The 23,396-nt window shown below is 53.7% G+C and overlaps 4 protein-coding genes across 4 annotated transcripts; 3 read left to right on the top strand and 1 right to left on the bottom strand.

Moving 5' to 3' along the window:
- Positions 1-786: 786 nt before the first annotated feature.
- Positions 787-3,541, top strand: NCLIV_028150 (conserved hypothetical protein; the record flags this gene model as incomplete). The annotated part of the gene is made up of 2 exons (XM_003883009.1): positions 787-2,987; positions 3,337-3,541. The coding sequence occupies 2 exons, from the start codon at positions 787-789 to the stop codon at positions 3,539-3,541; spliced, it is 2,406 nt and encodes an 801-aa protein (XP_003883058.1).
- Positions 3,542-9,534: 5,993 nt separating this feature from the next.
- Positions 9,535-13,089, top strand: NCLIV_028140 (conserved hypothetical protein; the record flags this gene model as incomplete). The annotated part of the gene is made up of 7 exons (XM_003883008.1): positions 9,535-10,267; positions 10,656-10,810; positions 11,191-11,298; positions 11,552-11,740; positions 12,261-12,378; positions 12,571-12,629; positions 12,892-13,089. 7 exons carry the CDS (start codon positions 9,535-9,537, stop codon positions 13,087-13,089), a joined length of 1,560 nt encoding a protein of 519 aa, XP_003883057.1.
- A 3,091-nt stretch (positions 13,090-16,180) lies between these two features.
- Positions 16,181-17,584, top strand: NCLIV_028130 (uncharacterized protein; the record flags this gene model as incomplete). The annotated part of the gene is made up of 1 exon (XM_003883007.1): positions 16,181-17,584. One exon carries the CDS (start codon positions 16,181-16,183, stop codon positions 17,582-17,584), a length of 1,404 nt encoding a protein of 467 aa, XP_003883056.1.
- Positions 17,585-19,827: 2,243 nt separating this feature from the next.
- Positions 19,828-21,284, bottom strand: NCLIV_028120 (conserved hypothetical protein; the record flags this gene model as incomplete). Its single annotated transcript, XM_003883006.1, has 4 exons — positions 19,828-19,946; positions 20,175-20,280; positions 20,664-20,753; positions 21,006-21,284. The coding sequence occupies 4 exons, from the start codon at positions 21,282-21,284 to the stop codon at positions 19,828-19,830; spliced, it is 594 nt and encodes a 197-aa protein (XP_003883055.1).
- Positions 21,285-23,396: the final 2,112 nt, after the last annotated feature.

The following is a 23,396-nucleotide window of genomic DNA, read 5'->3' as shown; positions in this document are numbered from 1 at the left end:
GTCGGCACAGGCGTCGCGCAACTCGCGATGTCGGTGAAAGCCCGTGGGCAGTTCTTTGTTTAATTGTCTTTTCCGGATGTTTCGAGCCGTCAGACACGAAGACGATGGTATGCACACGTGGGCAAACTAAGGACCTTCACGTCAGCCAGTTCCAGGCCACCCTGGAGTGTGGTGCTGGGCAATATGGGGACCGAGCTATCGCTCTTACTTTTTACAAGGCGGGTTCTCCGCGTCTTTGAGGAAGGCCGATGATTCTTTTCCCTCCAGGACTCTGCTGCCAGGGGCGCACCTCTGCGTCGAGGCGAAGGCGCAACGGGAAACGCGTCTGAGCGAGGCGAGTTTGCCGCCGTCCTGTGCAAAGTGTGCACGGCATTTTGAACGGTCCTGAAAGCTCCCCGTCCGGCGTGTCATCTACGCTGACTTCGCAGTCGACTGACGACCGCACGAGCATTTTATCCGAAAATTCCGAAGGACGAATACCCTCCGCTGCCGCACTTGCCGATGTCTAACCCGTCCGTACCGTCTTTCGTCTTTCGGTGGCCCGTCCAGGGCTCAAAATTCTCCCCCCCTCGTGGGCATGGTCCTCGTTTCTCCCCGTCTTTTCGAAATGAAGCCTCCATCTCTCTAAACGCGCTTTTGGCATGCCTTCCCAGTCTTTGTGGCGGCTGCAGGGGATTCGGGTCTCCGGCTGTTTTTTTATGACTAAGGCGTCTTTCCTCGACGGCCGTCAAGTGCCCTTCGCCGCCCCTCCCTCTCTGCCGTCTCTGTCTCTCTTTCCCTCCAACGATGTGGCATGCGTGGTTGCCACAGTCGCTGCATTCCTGGGGGCGTCGCTCCAAGGCTGCGTCGCCGTCCGCTCCGTCGACTTTTGAGCCTTCTCCAAAGGGTGCCGTCGAGCTGAGGCCGGAGTCTCCAGGAGGAACGGCGCCTTCGGCTCGGGCCAGCAGTCCTGCCGAGGAGCCTGAACCTCGCCCGGGTCAGTCGCGAGAAAGCGGCGTACAAGGCTCCCCGCGTCAAGGGCCACGGCGTTCTTTCCTCAGTCAACGTGTCAGACCCTGGAGGGAGCGCTCACAGCCCACGCTGAGAGGCTCTGCGCCTCCAGGCGACGTCGCAGCAGATGCGCTGGCGGGCACAGGAGACAGCGGCTCAGAAGAGGGTCTGTGCGCTGCCGAGATGTCGCCTGCAGCTGAGCCTGTCCGTGTGCCTGGGGATTCCAGATCACCTCCTCCGGCGACTGAGGACGCAGGAGAGAAACTTTTTCCGTCTGAAACCAGTTCAGGCCAGCCACCGTCCACCGGGCCATCCCCGATGGGCGCGCCTCGACTGCATCCGGAGCTTCCAACCGCTCTGTCCGCTTCCCTTTCTGGTCGGCGCAGTGTTAAGGCAGACGGATCGCCTTCCTCACATGCGACGCCTCCAGATGGCCCAAACTGTTTGCCTCTCGCGGGCAACGCGCCCCTGCCTGCGGCCTCTCCCGCGGCGATGCGCCTCCCAGTCGAGGAGTCCGGCGCGACGTCGGCGTCCAAGTCCTCCGGCTCTTGTCGTCGGCACGGGCGTCCTGTCTCTCGACCCCGGACGAGTGTCAGAATTCGCCCGTTGCCGGCAGATGGGGCTGCGGACCGGCCTCACGCCTGGTCGGAAACGAAATGCACTCACGCCTTCCCACCCGCGCAGCTGACCTTGCCCCGGCCGCCGCCCGCGTGGGAGGAGGAAGAAAAGGCCGAGCAGCTGTGCCCGCTGCGGCAGGCGAGTCACCTGACGTTCCACGTGTATGCAGACATGGACGCCTACGCGCTGGATCGCAGCCTTCCCGTGGAGCTGTCGTGGCAGGAGCGTATTCGCGAGGCGTTTCTTTCGCTTCTTCCGCTTGCGCACACGTACGGCGTGGACCGGGTTCTTCGAGACGAAGACCTTTGTAGGATCGTGTTCAAGTACTTTGAGATGCAGGAAATGTTTGCGTTGCTAGACGAGGACTCGCCTTCGCATGCACGAAAGCCATCTTTTTTTGGCGGACTCCGACGGTCCCTCTCTCACCGCCACAGACGCTGTTCGCCACTGTCGGGGAAAGCAGAGTCCGTCGCGTCGTGCGCGGAAACACACTCGAGTTCTCTCTTCCCGACACGAAAGCGGAAAGAAGCTGGCCCTTTGGGAGCAGCGGCGGCGCGCACCGCCGCGCTTTCTGCGGCCGAGTCCCCAGACGCTGGGAGACGCCCGAGGCAGGCAGGCAGGAAAGGTGATTCAGAAAGTCCGAATCGGGGCACCGAGACTGGGGCCGCAGGCCCGCGCAGCGAGGAAGCGGGCGGCTCAGCCGCCCGTGCAGATGACGGTTCAGCTTCGGAAGGCGGAACGAAGAAGCAACTTCTGCGTTCAAGGTGGAGAGCCGAGAGGAAGAGGAGAGGCGAGAAACAGGCGGAGCGTGGACAGGAAAGAGGCGACGGAGATTACCGGATGGCACGAGCAGCCAGGCTCTCTAGTGAAGGAATTAGCGAGGTCAGAGAAGCTTATCTCCTGGACAGCCGAGCGTCCGACAGCCCGTGTTGTGGCATGCACTGGAGTCCCAAGGGCGGACCCAGGGTGGGCTCTCCGCTGCTCGAACCGGGTTCTCCACAGGAAGCGTATCGGTGCTGGAGGAGTACCGGCGGCAGCGGTAGCAGCCATCTTTCGGGAAGGACTGGGGGGGACTCGAGCCTTACTTGGGATCAAGATGAGAGAATCCACGAGCGCCGACTGGAAGCGGAACTGAGGAAAGGCGTGGCAGCGATATTCGCGGGAAACGCAATGGGATCGACACTCGACGCGACGCCCTGGGTCCTCGCAGTCGATGACAGCCCCTCCGTGAGGATCTGGAATCGGAAATATCGACACAGCACGCTCCTGTCTTTTCGCATCGAAGGCGTCGTGGACACTCCCCTAGTCGCGGTCCTGTCTGTTCTGAATGAGATGGACATGTTCAGGGACTGGGTTCCGAGCTTCAGCTTCCCGGTCCGGTGAGTCCCGATCTGTGCACCAAGCAGCGACACGCGAGAGGAGCCGCGAAGGCGACAGCGGTTCACACAGCACGTGAGAGAAAAGACGAAAGACGCGACGACGCCAGAGCCCGGTTCGAGGCGATTTCTTGCGCCGCGTGCGCAATCAGGCGAGGTGGGATTCCGTCGGCTTCCCTCCCGCGGACGTTTCTGCTGCTCTTCTGTGAATATGTCTTTTCGGGAAAGGCCGCGTGCCACGGTCAACCGAAATCTTCAGGAAGGGGTCGTCATATTCAAGAAAAGGGTGTTTTGGAACCGGGTTTGTCTCTAAAAACGCCTTCACCCGCGTTTTACTGTCTCGTTGCTTCAGGTTGGGCTTGAAGGACGCCATCCGCGTGGCGCAGTTTGGACGAGTGGATCAACTCGACATCTTCAAGATCGCGTTCCCGTGGCCCGTGAATGACAGGCAGGTTGAGACACAGAACGGACATTCCCAGAGGTTCCAGATTCAGTTCAGTGGCTGTGTCTACTGTCTTCCGTTCGGCCAGGAAGCCTTCAAAACTGAGAAAAAATAGTCGTTCTTTTCCTCTGCGCGTGTTGCGACTCTCGACAACTCCGACGTCGCACTCGTTTCCTGTTTCTCCGCTGTCCCTGCCTCTCGCCCTTCCCGGCAGCTCTTGCCAGAGGCTCCTGTTTGTCCGTGGATCCCGTGTATCGTGCCGTTCTCCAGCATAAAACTGTCTTTGCACCTTTCCTCAGCACATACACAGGTGGATATGGGACGAGCTTACGATTGGTTTTGCGTCTTTCGCCCACTTCTTTCCCGGGGCTTCTCAAGGATCTCTCCGTAACGCCTGAAGCAATGCGGCGAAACATTTCCCTCGTTTTCTGAGATCACGTCTCCCTCTCTGTGGCTTTGTGTTGCTTCGGAGTTACCCACTTCAGCTGATGCCAGCATAGGCTGATTCTTTCGACAAGAACAGCTTTCGGTTTCTCTTTGCAGGGACGCGTGTTTGAGCATTTGGTCTGCCGACGATTTTGACGCCACTGGAAGTTACTTTGTCCGCATGACAACGTGCGAAGCAGGCGACAAAATCCAAGGAGTTGTACGTATTCCTCTCCTGCCTCGAACCCGCGTGCCGAGCTGACTAGTTACGGGGATGGTTTAGCGCTTCCCGTGACTGCACTGAATTGTGTCCAGGCATGGATGTTACATTCATTCGTCACTGTAGCCTGCAAGGACGCTGGGCTGTCGCTGACGCAGAGCCGAAAAGCTTGCTGTCCCGAATGCTCCGTACAAAAATCCAGCATTGACACAGTAATCATAGCTATACCATGTAATGTTATCACAATATACGTCAATGTTGTATGTGTACAAACGATCCGCGACGAAGGGGAGGGCGTGGCCCGCGCAGAGCATCACACCGCGCAAGAAGGGAGCGACTTTCTCTTTCAGAGTATCCTGCCGCAAAGAGCTTCGTTATTCGATGTGAGTTATGTTCGCGTTTCGTGCCTGGGCACTGTGGCCAGCGCAGTCCTCATGTCCGTTTCTGTTTGGCGACAACTTCCCTTTTCAGACTGTTCCGGTTCCCGACCGCGGCAGCGAGCGTTTGCACTGCGAGGGGGCGCTGGTGCTCTACCCTCAGTCACCCGGCTCCGTTCATGTCCAGCTTTTGTGGACGATAGACCCGCGCGTGAATCTCCCGGAGTATCTCATTACTTTTCTGACACGGTAAGTCTGGATCACCACGTCTCTGTGAATCAATGCCTCCTCTCTTTGTCGGTCTCTGTCCATCACGACACACTCTCGCCCGCGCAGAACGTGTGTACACAGGGGCTTCGGAAGAAGACGCTGCCTGGAAATAGGGAACCAGCTGCGTCGTAGATGCCTATCGCTTTGCGTGTTGCAATCTCCCGCACAAGAGTCGCCCGACGCGCTGACAGCGGCGCGGATCAGTCACAAGAGGTCGTAGCAGTTCTGTGGTGGACAGTCAGCTGCGGTGACCGTCGAAAGACACAGACAAAACATGTGCATTCGCTCTCCGGGCTGTAAGCATGCATGTGTTGACCGTTCCTCGGGAACGCGCCTTCTCTCTACAACGGAAAAATGGAACAAAGGTAGAGATCTAAAAGACAGACCGCTGATATCCGCCAGCCGGTTCAGACAACGGAGCCGTGAATGGGCCACCGAGAACGCAATACTTTCTTTTTTTCGTGCACAGGGTCTTTGCGCGGTCCGCTTTTCACGCATTTCGCCGCGTCTGCCTAGCGGCTACGAGAGACAGTCATCTGCGGCGCCGGGAAGCTCGGCCTTATCTGTACAGCTTCATTCAGGGTCGCCTCGATGCCCTCGCAACTTCATCTGCTTTGTATGGACGACACCGATGAAGTGAATAGGAAACCGCGATCGTTGTTGAGGGAAGGGAAAAAAGTAATCGTGCATGTGCACGGAGTCATCGAAGCAACCCGAGCGTGCCGCTTTCGCGCAACGAGCGCTGAGAGAGGTGCGTCGTCAACATATGTGGTACCTCCGGACCACGGTTTTTTCTAAAGTTTGCCTGGATTCATCTGCGTCGAAGCGCAGCGTTAGTTTGACACGCTGGCAAATGGAGGACGGTGACGCTAATAACTCCGATGAGCGAGTTGCTAGGGGGCGGGATAGTGGAAACGTGGCAGAGGAAACCGTTTTCACGAGAAAGGCGAAGACAAAAGACGAAAACGCAGGGAACCGGCGCACGCGGTGACATGTACGTCGGAGGTCGCATCGAAGTCGTTTAGGAAGTTCTCGGAGTTTGCGCCACGTCAAAGGGCAAGAGCACGCGCCAGCTCCTTTTTCAGATGTGGCCATTTAGATCACTGCGAAGATTCATTTGCATCAGGGATGGGACACTGGCACACGAACGAGGAAAACATTGAGTATGGGCTCTAGAGAGTGAGTGATCGCAGCAGGGGTTTTGTGGTACGGAATGAGCGAAGCGAGTTTTCTGACAGGAGTCGAATCACGGATGGAGATGAAGGAAAAAGTGAAGCATGGTAGAATTGTCTTGGCGAAGGGATGTGTGGTAAAAATCGTAAACGAAGGAGACAATACATCTGTGAACGGACATCAGATCGAAGGAAGAGGCGGGTGATGGGCGCCGGTCATAGTTGTAATATCCATCCTCAATCCGAAGGGAAAGTGCTTCGACTTTTTTCCCACTGGGTTTAGTGAGCTATCTATCACGCGAATGAGCTCCAGCACTCACGTTATCATCTCCATGCTCGTCACTGCTCAATCCGTCAAAAGTGATGCGTTGCCGGTTACAGTTCTGGCAGACTGCAAGAGAAATGTGATACCGTACTCTCTGCTTCATCGGGCCGAATTGAAAGCCAACCACAAATAGCGCAGCAGCTGTCTGCAGAGCCTTGCTGAAAGGTGTTACTGCTGATGTTCGTCCCAAAACAGATGTTGATCTCGGGCATCTGCTCCAGGACTCACCGATCTTTCGAATCGGTGAGATCCTCTCAGCAGGAGTACCAGCGGAAAGATGCATAGCCGTGCGGCTGAGGCAGCTATCTGCAAAACCTGCCGGGAGGTACTCGACCCCCCCCCCCTGGAGATACGAGGGCGGAGTTTAAGTTGACACATCGAAATCAGGTTGAAGAAACAATGGCGTAAAAACTGTCGTGCAGAATAAGCAAGGTGAACTCAGTAGTACCGGTGAGGGATAACAAAGTATGCATGTAGGCACGAAGATTCGACAGGATGTGTGTCGAAACCCGGAAACGCATGTGAAAGCATCTGATAGTGAGCTAAAAGTCTTCTTGAATGCGTTTCCCTCGTTTTGCGTCTCACTGTTCTGTACACAACCGCGGTTTCGGAAACAATCCAAGAAAAGCGAACAGCGAGCCCCCAGAGCAGTGGAAGCATGCGGGTGCTACGAAAGCATTCCTAGATTGCATTACAGGATTCTGTCACACAAGTGACCGTAAAGACCAGTGTGACAGTGGGCCGACATTGTTTCAGACGTTCAACTCTGTTTCATCACACCTTGTGCAAACGGGCAAATTGCCACGAGAGTGTGCACCTTCTCTCAGTTCCCCACAACGAGCCGCCAGAATGATGACTGTGGGGTCTGTCTAGTATGTAGAGTGCACTTCACGCCCCAGTTACTCTGTGAGTCGCAAATCCAAGTGGTCCGGGGCATTTCGGAAGAGCATTGTTGTGGCCATGTTCTGATTACCTGAAGAAGCCCTGCTGCGAACACCACGAAGTTTCACGAGTTTCCGCCAGTTTGTGTGGTCCATCTTAAGACCACCTAAATGTGAGGGTTAATTCTGCCGCCCACACGCTGAAACTGCAATCTCATGCTAGGGTAGAACCAGTGTACTTGGACGTGCCTAGATGGAAGCCCCTTCACTATCTTTCCTCTATAGTAATATGCGTTCTGCAACCATTTCGCAACACGATGCTCATCTGATTAAGCGGCGGGTGGCCTCTTCATGCCAGTTTAAGCATACAGCTACTGTTTAAACTCTGTTGTCGCTGATAGTTAGTTTTCTGGACGACCTGGGCCACAGCAAAAGCGTTCGTGGCAAGTCGACGGCGACAGTGCGAGTGTAATCCCTATCCCAGTTCACGTTTCCATCCGTTTGAACATAGGTCCGTGTGTGTGCCAGAAACAATGCAGTGCCCACTTCTACGAGGCAGACATGAACTCCTGAGGAGTACCGCTATTGTGGTGCCACGAACGCTGCTGTAGAGACATTAAGCTCCTGTTGTCTTTGAGGACGTCCCTGGCTGCTGCGTGCTCAGGATTTGTTAAAAAACATGGTTATTTCAACACCGCCAGCTTACTTAAGCGTCCCCTCTTGGCACATTTTGACCATGTATTTGACACCAGAACTGTTCCCCCGTCGAACGTTTACCATAGGCCGTAGTCGGCACCGGGGAAAAATCCACAAATCTTGCGGGTTTCCAACAGTCAGTGATTGCACCTTAACCATTGATGCCGTGTTTATCTATGCAAAGTTGTCTCTATGTCTATGTATCCTGAAGCATGAGAATGACAGATGTGGGCCGAACGCGCACTCACCAGCTGAGACTCCCGAGAGCTGGGCATTTGAAAGCGCCTCAGGTGTTCAATGTACTGAGTATACTGAACGTGGAAGAATTGGCTGTATAGTGCGTAGTGTTTGCACGAAAAAACCTTGAAATTCTAGCGTGAGTAAGTTGTTGCGGCAGTGCCTTTCATCTGTATTCGCAAGATTCAAAAATGGCGGGGTCTGGGCATTCGCGGCGATGTGCGCAGTACCAGGAGGAGGGGGGTTGAGGGAAGTAAAGCGCCTGAAGAATACGCGGTGACATTTTGTTCGCTGCGAACTGTTGCAACTTCTGTTCAAGTAAGAAGAGAAAGGCAAGCAAGAGAGCTCGCGGAACTATTTACCATCGCAGAAAAGCTTTGGCGAATAGACCAGTAGGGCCCGAAGACAACCCACGCTGCAAGCAGCTCGAAAGCTTGCCGGGTAGGCACTGGTGTCGGTGATGCTTCTGTCTGGAAACTCTGTCCTTTACGGCCGAAGGCGTAGGTAGAGACAAGAAAAAAAGATAACATGTTCTCTCCGTGAAGGCATCAGCGAAGAGCGCATTCAGGCTAAAACAAGTCATTTGAACCATACGCCAGTGGCGACGGGAGTTGCCTCGGCGACACGTGGCGCCGGCTCAATGTTTTGTCGGTTGGAACAAAGACACCGAGTGAAGATAGCACATCACGATTACATTTTCTGCTGCGGGGGATCCCACTCTTTTCTCCAAGGCCCTCTCTATCCTCAGTTTATTTTTTTTCATTTTGCCCAGCAGCTGTCTGTGTTGTCTTGCCATTTCTCGAACCCGCCGCGCGGGCCGGGGCTCCGCTAACTCTTTGCAGTGCATGTAGCATCTGGTGTCTTCATCATCCGGCTGTTTTCTTCAACGCGGCTTGTCAAGTGATGAGCCGAGGCATACCTCTCCTCAAGAATTCAGACTCTGGCCTTATGGCCAAGAATATTGGATATACCGTTGAAAATGGACTGTACCTCTTTTTATGGCCGTTTCTTTTGACAGTGTTGCGTGGCAGCCGTACGCACGGCTGGCCCGGCCTCAACCTCGGAGCAAGTCAATGTCCCGTTTCTCAGAGAAAAGTACTTTTTCGTCCGTTTCCGTGCCTCTTCAATCTGCTCGCCGAAGAGGCCAACTCGAGACACTGAATATCCACTGGGCCTGTGTCTTCTCTTGACAGTCTGTTTCGTGGATCCGGAGGGAACGCGATCCTCGTCAGGGATTCCATTAAGCATCGGCATCCGTCGAAGTATGTCCTGCCCCATAGATCTCCTTGCTAGTCTTTGGTTTTCATTCGAGTTCTTTGTTTAACTCCACCGCTTTTCGGAAGTGGGCTCTTGGTTTACACCCTGTGCTACACCGTGCCTGGAACCGTGCGCTCGTGTGCCCGTTGCTTTGCGTGCCACGCGTGGACCTGTACCGGAGTGAACAAGCGGCGATCCATGGGATTTCTTGACGTGGCTGTGTGTCGTTCCTTTCCGCCTCGGCGAGATGCCGGATCTTCTCTCCAAAACGATCTTGTCTGCCTTGGTTTTGGCGTGCCTGAGACTGTGCGATTTCGAATCTAGACATGGCCGTGTAGATGCGGTACGGCAGGACCAGTCGCGGTATCGGTACGCCTCCAAGCAAAATGGAGTCTTTCGTGAGGAGCCTTTGGGCGGTGTAGGTGTAGGCTTGGATAACCGGCTTTCTCCACAGTTCCTTCCATCATTCGTACACCTCACCTCGCACTCTGCCTCAGAGGCAGACGAAGAAGAGGAGTCGGGAGGCTCGGCAAGGGAAGCAGAAGATGAAAACGATGGAGATGAAAAGGATGGAGATTTCGGGGATGGAAACTCGCAATCTAAGAGTGGAGACGAGGGGTCCAGTCGAAGTGAAGATGGAGATAAAAAGAGTGAGCGGGAGAAGGGTAAAGAGGCAACAAAAGGAGGTGAAAAGAAGCAAGAGGGATCAGACTCCGAGTCCGGAACAGAGAAACATCAAGGAGACTCGGGAAGTCACCAAGCAGACAAGGATCATGACACTGGCAAGAAGGGATCGGGACAAGCCGCAGAAGGCGGCAAGAAAGATGAGAAACAGCCGGAGGACCATGACGATCAGAAGGATGAAAACGGACCGAATGAGCATGATCGTGAAAAAATATTATCTAGACTTACAAAGCTTCTGAGCAACGCCAGTGGGCACGCACTTCTTGGCCGACTACACGACGTTTTGACAGAACACGGTACGAAGGCTCCGCTGCTGAGACCGCGACTACAAATGTTGTCTCCGCCTCTTAGCAGGCTATCCTTTTTTTTCGCTGTGGGAAACTCTTTTCATTCCTCTATAGCCTCAGGGAACCTCCTGGCACTGCCCGGAGACAGCAAGTATACCGACATTAACACGGTTATGATTGTTTTCTGAGACGGTATCTCAGATGTCGCATTTCTTTTTCTCTCCTCTTGAGCACAGCATTAGGCAACCCGGCAGTAACCTTTGCTCCACGACATATACACTCCAGAGAACGCCCTGCTTCCTATGGCACATTACAGCGCTTAACGATGTGTTGAAGCACGCATGATTCAGTGAGAAGTCCATCATCCCGTGTCGTGTTCTGTGTGAACTTTCTGTAGAAAAACAGGAAGCGCTCAAAGCCGCCGAGGAGGCGAAAAAGAAAGAAGAAGAGGACGCCAAAAAAAAAGAGGAGGCTCTGGCTACTCAGAAGAAAATGAAGGATGAAGCGGAAAACGCTATGAAAGCAGAGATCAAGAGAGAAGCTCCGGCTAAGGTAAGAAAACTGATCTTGATTCGTGCTTCACACTGTTGTGGCCTGACGGGACCTACCCCCGCCTTCTGATATTCTGCACCGAAAACATTCCATTTGAGGCCGTATATTTTCCCTCTGCTCCGTGTCTGTTGCGTTTTCCGTTTCTCCCTCATCGACGAAGGGTTCTCGGTTTCCGTGTACGGTCATCTCGTTTTTCCCCACAAAGGTGTTGAACACACTTCTGTGTAGTCCGTTCACCACTCACTAGCGACTCGACTGTGCACCTGTCCCGTTGGTTTCAGATTACGACCCCAGTTAGAACTCTCTTATCTGCTACCAGGCACGAGATTGTCGCCGTTCAGCATCTGGTGTGATGTCCTTTGGCCTTTGTTATTTGTCAGGATCTGCTTCTCACTCAGCAACTCAATGCTCTCTGGATGCTTCCATTCATTCATGATCAGCGACGGGTGGAGACGTGCCTCTCTGGCTTTGAGAAGCTTGCAGGCCAAGTACGCTCACTTTCGTGTAGAATAGACGCATAGAGGTGCGGCCGACGCAGATATCCCCTTTACGTATACGTTGACGCGGCTGCTTCCCGAGACATGTTCAGTGCCTAACTTTGCAACAGAGACCGGATAGACTTTGAGATTCGGAGTTTTCGAGGGAGACAGCTGTGCCCAGTAGTCTTTGCAAATCCATTTTGGCCACATCTGGATACATTGCCGAGCACTTGTGGAGTTTTCTGCTGGATGTTGCTCACAGAGTCGAATCGTATGTCGAGATCCCGCTTGCATGCGCCTCGAGCGGGACAGGACATGCGCCTTCCTGGATGTGCAGTCAATTGATCGGGCGCCTGAGGAAGATGAGGAGCGCAGAACCATCTATCTAGGTTTCGATCCATCATGCCGAGATGTCACGCAGCTAGGCAAGAGGCTGCTCGACCTTCTCCAGGTTCGTCAACCTGCTCTTCGACAGTGGTGAACGTCCGGACGACCGCTGAGCCTGTGGAGAGCCCCTTCCTCCAGTCGCGTCGTGAACAATGGAAGCCGTTTCGTCATTGCACGAGCGGCGACCTTCCTATCCACCTGCCGCATGATAGGCTTTACATGTGAATCGCATGCGCTCCGAAATTGGGTCAGCCAAGGTGGAAGGCAAGACCCCATTAGTGTTTTTTTTCCGAAGTGCACTGTATTCATTTGCATCCATTAGAGCGAAAAATAAGTTAAGATGTACGCGGCTCCATCGGTGAACGGGAAGCAAGCATATGAGGCCGAAACAGGAAGGTTTACACTCTTCGTAGGCAGTGAGCAGTCTACCACTTGCCATAAGTAGTTCACCACACTGCGACGAGGAGCGTGTCTTCAGACAGTGTTCAGGGGAGAAATAGATGCATGGTGACGTCCCTGTGGGCGGCAGTTTCTTTAGGCTTTTTGCTTTATTTCCTCCCTACTCTGCGGCTTTGTGTGCACAGCACCCCGTCAAGCAGCACGAGATGGAACAGCGACTCGAATCTGTCGGAACGGGCGCTCAGGTGCCTTCTCTGACGAATCATTTGGATCTAGTGTGCGAAGGCAAAGATCCTGTCTCATGTAAGAGGCATCAATCTGGTCTGTGGGGTACAGAGATGCCTGCACCTTGTCTAATATTATTGGCTCTATTAATCGATGGCTCGTTGGGATGCCTCTCGGAAGGCGTCTTGTCGATTACGAGGCAGAATTCAATCGCTTTGAGTAGACACCAACCCCAATTGAGGCTTCGAACCGTTTTCTACCTGTTTGCAGATCCGACGTGCACCGCGGTTTCCCAGGCACTGCGCAATGTACCTCATTTGGGACCTAAGGTAAATTGAACTCCAGAATGTTTAAATGTGTGAGTCGACGAAACTGGCCACTGCAATCTATGCCCGGCTGAACGGCAGTCGAGGAAACGCTCGATTCAATACCAGATGTTTTTGATTGCTTTCGTGGGCCCGAGGACTCTACTCCGCTGGTAGCGTCGCCTGCTAAGGAAAATTATCTGCAGTGTACGGCATTTAACATGCGTCGTTATTAAGACAAGACTACCTCCATGATATCTTGCGCTGTCACTTTGTGTCTGTACAGAATTTGCCCAGCATGGTGGTACTCGCCGATATCGCTGATATTCCGAATACACTAGGGCTATACCGGGTTGTAGCGATCTTCGAGGGACGCGTTCCATTTGCAGACGATAAAGGACATGTTCTGGACAAGAACGGAGCGAGAGTCGCTGATTTAGATGCCGGCAAATTTCTCAAAAAGTTACACACTTTAGAGCGGTAGGATACAGGCCACTTGCCAAGACGCCTGTGCTCCGCAGGATGAATGATTGCGGCGGGCTCAGCGTATCTCTTCCTCCACAAAAGGTTCACGAGTCGTTGCTTAGCTTGAGGGAGCGGTTATGCTTGAGACGTTAGGATATCTTGTTGAACCACTGTGGAGGGGAGAAGATCGCTTTTTACCAACGTCAGTGCGCCACCGGGTTTGTGCCGGTGCATAACTCGAATATTTTTTCTATCAGTTGCGTCAGCCCTTTGTGCATAACATGCACCTAGTCCGTGGAGCGGGCACGCGATAGTTTACTTTCTGTAGTGCGCCTTAACCTAGAAATGCTTTGGGTTTAAACCTTTCATTGCTTCTCGTCTGTCCATTTATCCACAAGAATTGAGAGGGCACAACATCTCCTTAATCTGACCGTTTGTGGCCTCTCCACATGGAAGACTTTCCTAAATATACACTTGGTTCACTAGGCACGTTAGGGGGCTCCTAGAAAATATGATTGTAAAAACCTAGATGTGAGCCTCCGACGGTCTGAATGAAAAATGACAGCGTCAGCTGGGTCCCACGTGGTCTACCACTACTGTCGCTGCTCTTCAGGTAGAGTAGAACAGTTTAGCAAGGCTTCATTTCTCTTCTGAAGCGGCTGAGCAAATCGGCGGGGAGCTTGCACCCGAAGGGATGAAGTATTCTCCCTCAACCCAGGGCGATCAGAAACCTGGTTTCTCCCTGAAGCTGGTGCGGCATGACTCTGGTCTATGGGCGGGTAACCTGATAATGTGCGGGGAATGTGATGCGATTGACGAAAAAAGACAGTGGCTTTAGTTTCGCTTCGCCCGTGTTTCTGTCTGAGGAGTCTTCGAATGAAAACCTGCTTTCATAGGAACTATGAGAGCTAAGAGCAAGCTGTCTACTTTGATCCTGCTCGTCTTCCGTTTGTGGAGAGGCTTTAGAGCGCTCGTACGGTACCGATTGTCACGCCATTCGAATGTGAACAGAGCGTATGCCGATTGACTGCACATCCGCCGTTTATTACTGCACTTTTCAGTACTTGCCGAAGAAGTTTTTGACACCTCGAGGGGTGGAGGTCGTGTGGGCCAAGACAGCTAATTGTCATATATACATACGGGAGTTAATCAATAGAGGACTGCCAATCTGGAGCGAGTGTTCCATGTAGTGCGCTGAGTTGAAGAGCGCTTTACACGTTCATGGGGGGGGGGGGCTTTTCGTTTTTGAGCGTTTCGACAGTGGTGTTGCGTCAACTGACAAATAGGGAGGGGGAGTAGCCGCACACCTATCAAAACTCATTCCCTGATGGCGTCCCACGAAAGCAGTTTTTCATTCGAAGACTCCTCAGACAGAAACACGGGCGAAGCGAAACTAAAGCCACTGTCTTTTTTCGTCAATCGGCAACATTTACGTCAACTTTAATATGCTGGAGAAGAGTGACCCGTGGGTCCCTCGTGGTCTCTTTCCCGCGGTCCTCGCGACGGGTTAACAGAAGAACTGAATTTTAAAATGTCCTGCCGGAAACTCCCAGTCGGTAAAAGCTGGATCAGCGGGAAAGTCAGCATGACAGCGTAGGGATGACACACTAGCGTAGATTCAAGGAGAAAGATTAGAACCCAGGATATCCGGCTTTGCTTGGAGCTGCCGAACTGGCAACATGGTCAGGGACACGACTGAGGGATGATCACACCATGGAATGTTACTACCATGCAAACGGACTGTTTTCTCCAGCGCTTGAGAGAGTATCGGCTTGTCTCCCACCCGGGCCGCTGTGGGTTGGTTCTTCAGACAAGCCGTCGGAGAATCCCGTAAGACAATGCGTTGCCGGCCCGTAAAGAAACGCGGCAAGACATCCGTCCACCGGTCCCATCCCATCGGCTCACCAATGCTGGCTGCGCTGCCACGAGTTGTCTGCGTTGCCCGTTGCCGGGGCCGGGCATGCACGTGGCCTTGACCCCACAGTGGCATGTTTTGGCAGCTCGCCACATTCGTCCGCGAGGTAGTGGCTAAAGGCAAAGACACAATACATTGCGGTTCATACGTGAGGGCAATGTACCCTCGCGCACTATTTCTGTGGAAACATTTCTTTCTTGTGGTCGCCACCTGTTGTAAACGACGACCTCTGCCTGTTTGAGAAGTTTCCGAGGTCTCATCGGATTGACAGCATCGTGCGTGGCCGTCTCACGGGAGGGAGAGCCTCCGTGACCTTTGAGTGTGCTGCGTTGTGTCAGAAGTAAGTCCGGGTTCAGAAGGGCAGTTATAGCCCTCGTGGAGTCCACTAGCGATTTGACACTCAATCAGCTTTGTCGAATAGTGGCCGCTGAATCTGCAACTCCTTGGTGGCGCGACTGTGTTTGAACGTCTCATCTACTGCCGCGCAGCGATGACAGAACGGAAAGCGCGTCATACAACGCCGGCACAGTTCACGCCGCAGAGCCCAGCCTCTGTTCTCAGCTCGCCACCACACGTTTTCCTCCTTGTCATCCAGCTTTTGCTGCTTGCGGCCACATTGCTGACTCTTGATGTTGGTGCACAGCTAGCGCACCAGCAATTGCCATGGCGCGCTCAAACACCGCTTGAACCGTACGGCCGCAGGCAGAATTACAACCCATTTTTGCGGCAGGCGAGTCCTAGGAGTGGACAAGTTCGACATATGCTAGATCGTCTTGACCGTGGTCAGCAAAAGATCAGACGCGGAGCGCCCCTACGCAATTCTACTGACGTTCTTTACCAGCCGCCCGTCAACCGTGTTGAATCACCCTGCATACGTGGCAGGGCACGGATTCCGCCGACGCCAACTTCCGGCCGCTCCTACGATCCACTCCACCTCGGTATCATATTTGGTCTACCTATGAATGGCCGGGATCCAGCCGGACTTCTCGGCAGGCGTTATGAGCAACGTACATTTTTTAGGCAAAGACACGTTCCGGCACCCGCAGACGCACATACCATGACAGACTGGGCTGATCCACAGAAGATACGTCCTCTCGATGCTGGGCTGCTGTACGAAGGCAAGCAGGTCATCGCTCGAACCGTCAAGGCTGCGCAGAGAATGGACACTTATTTACCCTCTTTCCTCGCCTTACACATGTCCCCGCGAAGTAATCTACGGGTTGCCGAAGGCGACCAACTTAAAAGAAACCATGAAGATGATGAAGAACCATCCGAGGAGACCGGTATCTGGGACACAGCCGCTACGCGTCAGTGGATGAAACCCATTCGATCTCATCACTTCCGCACCGACGATTTCATAGCAATGGGATTACCATCAGGTGCTCAGCACGAATCAAAAGATTCTAATTGGCCACTGAACACTGCGGCATTCGTGGAAACTCCTAGCGGAGTCAACCAGTGGACTCGCCCAGTTGGCTTTCTCAACGCTGTGAAGTGGTTCTGGCCGCAAGGCACGATAGCCAAAGTTGTTGACGATAGAGGCATAACGCACAGCCTAACGTGGCGTAAACTCTTGGGAGTCGGCGGTATGGGCGGTGTTCTGTTCGTTGAAGATGAGGACGAACCGCTTACGAGCCCGCTCAAGCGTTTCGCGGGTAAGATTATCTACCAACAGAGCGAACCTTCCTACGAGCTATCTCAAGCGAAAAAGTATCTGTATCAGATACGGGATGAGGAGATCGGTGTAGCGTCGCTGTTTGAACAGGCAGCCCTGTCTTTGCACGACTGCCCACCGACCACTGCTGGGAGAATGCGATTTCTTTTCAAGAAGGGCTTTGTACTCCCTCAAACAATGTTCCGGCTGGAGGGCACCACGCAGGCACCACGCTTGGGGGATATCGTTGAAGCTAGTCCCGAGATAGTCGGCTCACCCGATGGACTTTTGATGCGGCTTGATCCGCACGTCATCGCCTATCCGATTTTGGGTCCTGACCTTGAGAACTTGGAGGTGCCGGAGTGGAACTTAAGTACTATAACGTACACCATATATAAGCTTACGCACTTGATGGCCACGATGCAAGAGATGAACCTCGTCCACACAGATGTCAAGGCAGAGAACTTCCTTGCTGGAGATGATGGCGAACTGTTTGTTGCGGATCTTGCCATGGCAGTTAAGGCGGGGCCTGCAACACTGACTCCATGCTTCCAAGGGACCGTCTCGTATCTAGACCCGAAAGTCGCCGCATGTGCTGGCAGATATGGTTCTCAGTCGCCAACGGCCAAACGGGACGCGTATGCTCTCGGAGTTACTTTCTATAAGCTTCTCTGCCGCAGGAAGCCTTTTCAGCTTGAGCAGCTCGAACACGAAGCAACAGAACAGGACCAGAAACGCCAGCCAAGCTACTCCGGGGCGCTGCATCTGCTCTCCGGTATATCCAAGCTTAGGAGGAAGGACTGGGTCGAACGGGAATGCCCCATAGCGGATGAGAGTCTCTTGACAATCACCAAACTCCTCCTGGACCCTCAGGAGGGAACACGGTGGACACCACTTGATCTCGTGAAAAAAGTTCCGTTTTTCAAGCCAGTGCCCGGGATCTAAAGTCTCAGACCCGAGCCGCTTCTGCTTTGTGCTTCGAGGGTCTGACAGTCGAAGTGCACGTGCTTCTGTTTGACAATACGTTCGTCCGTGTCAGACTGACGGAGTAGAAACCTCCAACCTTCGCGGCGTCTGCCGCTTTACCATTGTTTAAAAACGTCCTCTGCTATGAAGGGCACACTACACTGCAGCACTTGATGCAGGCAAGCAAAAAGCGCAGTAGCATACACAGTGAGACTGACTTTCAGGCTCTGAACGTGATGCGCTTTCGAGTTCTTGGCCGCGACTTTGACTCGTTCATCGAACGCCCACGGACTTGAGCCGGCCAGCCTTGATCGCGGGAGACTGAAAGACGGTTGCTTAATAACTGGATGGGTCAGCGAGTTCTCCGTACCTCAACTCGCGCCTCAAAAGCTGGCACAGGTGACCCACGACTGTGTGTGTGTGGCTCGTGTCGGCTCCTCACCCTACGCGCACGACTGAATGCAGTCACTGGGGATCCTCAGGCTTTTGAGTTTCGCCGTTCTCTAAATGTACCGGCGTAGAGACGATATCGATCAGGTGTGTGTCCATGTTTAGAACAAGCAACTATTTTGTCAACGGGTAACCGTGCGGCGGGCAGTTGAACCTGCGTTCTGACCATGGAGCGGACAGGCCTCCACAGAAAGAGCTCACACGCGCAGCCATGAGATCGTAGAGTTGTGGTTTCCTGGTTGTCGTGATTTTTTTAAAGGTACCACCCCGCTGGTTTGCGAGCTTCGTCTGAGGCATCCCTCCGGAGACCCGCTGGCCAACAACTTTACGAACGAAAACCCTGCACTGTCCTCAATGGTGTTGAACAACTGAACTGTCCAGTGGTTCATCAGTCTGCACGGAGAGTTATCCTGGGAAACTCCGCTGGAACGCACTTGCAGTAGTGCCCTTTTCGCAGCTGTAGATTCGATTCTTAAGAATCAAGTGGCTGACTGACGGAGCAGGAAGTCTAGCGGAACCCATAAACGCAGAAGAATTAAAGGTGATACCGAGTCCAGGTCTTGTTTCTGGGACCTTATCGACTCACGTAGTCTACACCGATACAACAGCCTCCAGCCTGTCCGCATGCCGATCGCGGTCAGATGACAACGAGCATAGTTGTTGGTGAGTGCGCTCGCCTCCCATCAGCAGAGAGGGTTTAGTATCGAAAGAGCTGACCAGGCTCTCAGCTGTCACACAGCAGTCTGCGTCAGTTCGTGGCTCACCCTGATGCCTCTGCAGGGGCCCAAGCGAATCCTCGTAAACGTCATACCAGGAGAATACGTGATGGACGAGGCGCCCTAGCCCACGATCAATCAACCTTCACAGATTTCGGGCAACACTATAAGACTCTCTCCTGATGCAAGAAAGAAATCCATCTTCTCTTCAAGTCCTGGTTGGTCTATCGTCGCACAAACTCACCCACTCAGAAGCATAGACTCACCGATAGATGTGACCAAAGTTGACAAGCATTCACTGCTATGTTGCGGCGGTCCCCTTGAGGTAGGGTGGTTAAAAAAGACGTTGGACAAAAATAAACAATTCTTCCGGGATGAAGTACCATCATCCGCATCTGCCCCCACCAGCAACAGCCTCAGCGACAACGGTGACTTCGGCATGACTCGCCATCTGACACTCCCCTTGTGGAAGGACAAAAAGAAATTGCTAAAGGGCACAACCCGCTCTACGCAAGCTATGCAAACGAAGTCGCTGATGTTTGACCACACTCATCCCCAATTCAGAAGAGAGGAAAACCGCTACAGTCAGCCGCCAAAGCATCCACTAGCTCGTACAGCCACTGACTCAGAACGTTGAGACTGTATTTGAATAACATTCAGTCAGAATGCCGACGCTCATCCGGACCGGACCACTTCTGCTCGACGCAGCTGTCAGATGTACGAGTCAACAGTTCCCGGTCTTTTGAATCCCATCCAAAATTGTCTATAAGAGAGTGTGCGTACATGCAACTGCATTCCTAAGTGCGACGCGGACGACGACTACCAGTTGACAGCGCAATCCTCTCAGAATTTACTTCTACTCGATAGCCAGCTGGAAATTCAACAAAAGGGAATGACACCGGTGTTTGCTGCGGGGGAGAAGTGTGGCTACAGCGACTCAGGTAAGAGGGAGATTCTCCGCAATGGTATCTTCAGAAATTCAGAGAGCTCGAGACTCCCAATCACTCTTGCCTTTCATTAAGGCGACGCGCCGCACTTTTATTCCTGCCAACCAGGTCACACACCTCGTTTCACGAAGTCGCCGTTACTCGTGCGCACAACTACTCGGTCGCCAGTCTCGACAAAGTGGGGCACCGAAATGCGGGCGCCGGTTTCGAGAATAGCTTGCTTCCGACCTGAAGCAACACGACAATCCAGGCTTTTTCGGTGGACTTGTAAAACAGGAGAAAAGGGATTCTGCGGAGCGCACCTGCAACTTCTTTCACTGTAGGAGTGGCGAAGGAACGGCGTTCTTCCCGAAAGACGCCGCAGCTGAGGTGGATACCCTTTGACACAACAGCAGCTTGCATGCAAAGTGTCAGGAAAGAGCAAGCAGTCTGAACTGGAAATAAAGCTGTTCTCACCGGGGTTCCCCCGACTGTGTTCCGACTGTCCAGAGATTTCTGTCACGGTGTACGTCTCCGTTGCCGGCAGCGCGATGTCGACGACCTTGTCTTCCCATAAGCCAAACTGATAGAGCCAAAAGAGTGGAACAAACGTAACCTCATCAGCTGCCAGGTGTCTAGTCTTGCGCGGTAACGCCAACAGAAACGCGGGACTGGAACCAACCGGACTCGCCTCCATCAGAGCGACGAACCGAGAGAAACGTCTATCGTGCTTGCTTCCTACAAATTCCTAGACAAGGGGGAGTTCCAGCTGAGTCTGGAAGTCCGGGCTTCTTTATCCCACCAGTGAGCTGTACGGTGTTGTGGACCCTGATTCCCGCAAAAAACAGGTGTACAAGCACTGCATCCATATGAAGCGGCTCAGCGCGAGGCACAGGAAGAAAAACACTCCATTTATTATCCGTTCCCGCCCCTCTGCTGCACTTCGACGTGCTCCCATTATCTGACCCGGACGTCCATGCCTTCTTTAAGGAAGCCCGAAATGCGCTCCGTTATGTCCCTGTCCGTGACCACAATCTCCTCCCACGTCTCCTTGTTCTGTAGAAGCACAAACCAGCAAAGGGCACACGATGGCAGGATTACATCACTTCGTGAGACGTCACAAACGACAAAACGGCAAGCTTCAACGATGAAGGGCGAAAAGGGAGAAACAGTGGAAAGGAGCGTGACACAAATGCCATGTAGAAGGCCGCGAAAAGTAACCGCACGAGGCCTCTATGATGCGGCAGCCCCTGAATTCCGGACGAATCACCACTATTCAGTGTTTCAGCAACTCTTTACATTTCTTACCATAAAAACAAGCGCTTTGTCCCTGCCGCGCAAATCGCCTGCCTTTTCCATTCCTGCAGCCTTCAAGGCCTCGCCCAGCATCGCCGACTCCGAACTCCTCTGTTTGCTGCCTCTCTTAGCCGAGCCCCCGCCTCCCGCTCTGAACCCCGTGAAAGAGGCTTCAGCTACCGTGATTTCCGGGATCTGGAGCTTCTCATCTGAGCGGAAATTGTGATCTACTGTGGCGCCGGTAACGAGATTCTTCAGGCGTGCCCGGACGTACGCGGCTGCACGAGCCATCTTAACGGACTGAAATTGCAAAACGCGGAATGCCTGGCCTCCCACAATCACGCAGCTTCCATTTCGTATGTCGTTGCTGCTGACATAACCCCCTGTCTTGGGAAACATAAAGGAAAAACCTCCGTGGGGCTCTCCTGGAGACTTTGGAGACTTGTCGGCCGGAGAGCTGTCCGCCGAGGAATCCGCCGAAGAAGTGTCTGTGTCAAAGGCTGCATCGACTGCATGCTTTTTTGGATCTGAAGCCTTCTGGGGGGGGACGCGAAGTCTGTCTTTGCTCGATGCTTTGGCGAACAACAAAGTAGTGTCGGGGCCAGAAAGCTCGGAGGCAGCCACAGCCTCTGAAATCGGAGGAAGGCGGAAACGCGGGTGAGTTTCCAACTGGAAAGGAGTTCTACGAAGGGGAGCGGGCCCCTCGGGACTCAGTGACGAAGAGGGCGGGAGGAACGCCCCCCATGTGAGAGAGACAGACGAGCAGACGCGACTGCCGAGAGCGTGGCGGCAAAGAGCCGGTGAGAAGCCAGTGCGACGCAGTGGAGCGTTACTGCCCGCAAACGACGCTGTGTGGCGAATGGCCTCGCGCAGTAACGGACCAAGAGCGACGGGACGACACGCAGCACGTGTGGAGCTGCTTGGGCCACGGGACCGGCCCTCCGCAAGGCCCGGTAGTAGGAAACCACACGCGTTGCAATTCACTGCATGCTGCGAGCTTTGCCTCGACAGCGAGTTCCGACAGAAACGATTCGCACGCGGGCCCTCGAGGTAAACACGGCTACTCGTCGGTGGCTTCACACGCAAGCGGCAATCAGCAGGAGCGAAGGAGTCGGAAGCAACTCCAGGATGGACGGAATATGCATGAGGTGTTACCAGCGCCACAATAGCAATGGCATACTGTCCCAGAAACGGACAAGGGAAAAGATAAAGCAAAGGAAGAGTTTGAAAGAGGCGAGACCTTCGAAGAGACTTGTAACCAACCATCTTGCAAGTTGTATGGTCTGCGAAACAAGCGAAATTCTTTCCGTTGTCGGACTGGCCTTACCACGGTCAGTTCACTCTGTTAAGGCGGAAGTTCCCACCAACGCCCACCGCCACCCCTCTCTGAGCAGAGTTCGCCGTTCGTAGATATCTTATCCCCTCTCAATATGCGAGTGATGAGCAAGTGGTCCGCAGCGGAAACAGAATAGGAAATCCCGAAAAACGAAGACGCCGGCGCCATTCCCAGGGGGGGGGGGCGTCACTAGGGGACGCGCCCAGTGCTTGGGAACGGCAGCAGCCACGCAGGAGAATACATTCTTTAATGTTGCCACAGTGTCCACACTCAACACTGAACGAAAAACAAGATGGAAAACAGCGATGCTGCGCAGCAGCAGCAGGGAGACACCAGTCTTTCGCGATACGACGAGAGAAGGCGATTTGCCTCGAAACAACGCAAGGGGCCCACCAGATTCCTGCATAAACTCCGCCGGCCTGGATGCTGTGGCACGAGACGATAGTGAAGACACCAAAGGATTATACGCATACATGATCATTCACATCGACTTTGGAGCTCTATAAGGTGGCTCACAGCCGTGGTTGCTTGTCTTGCTGCGGCCACGAGACTCGGCCTATTGCAGTGTCTCGTTAAGCGCTGCCCGCGCATCGCATCACTTTATTCCGAGTGCGCTGCCTGGCGTATGTTTCTACAATAAGCGGGAAGTAAGTTAAGCGGAAAATTGGAAGGCTCTCTTCTTTGCATTGAACCGAGACTCCAGCCTGCGGAGAGACGGGAACGCGTACCCGAGTACACACAAAATTTCAGCGAACTTTTTTGTAGTGACTCCTGCGTGGCCCACGGGGCAAGCCGCACGACCTGTTCCCAGGCCGTTCACCGATGACACACACGAACCTGCTTGCCACTGTTTCGTTTCTCTAGCCCATGGAAAAAGTTCTTTGTGAAGCACAAGGCTTGATGCATTATTCATGGCGAACCAACTGACCTTGGAAACGCAAATGAAACCGGATAGATTTGCCAGCCTCCTGCTTTTCGCAGTGTGCTCAGGCCTCTTGCCCGCCCCTGGATAACCAGGCGCACACCGTCCAAGGGACACGGGCGAGGGGCGCGGCATGCAAAAAAAC

The sequence above is a fragment of the Neospora caninum genome, chromosome VIIb, assembly GCF_000208865.1.
Source record: "Neospora caninum Liverpool complete genome, chromosome VIIb".
Taxonomy (NCBI): domain Eukaryota; phylum Apicomplexa; class Conoidasida; order Eucoccidiorida; family Sarcocystidae; genus Neospora; species Neospora caninum.
This window is presented reverse-complemented; position numbering and strand designations above follow the sequence as displayed.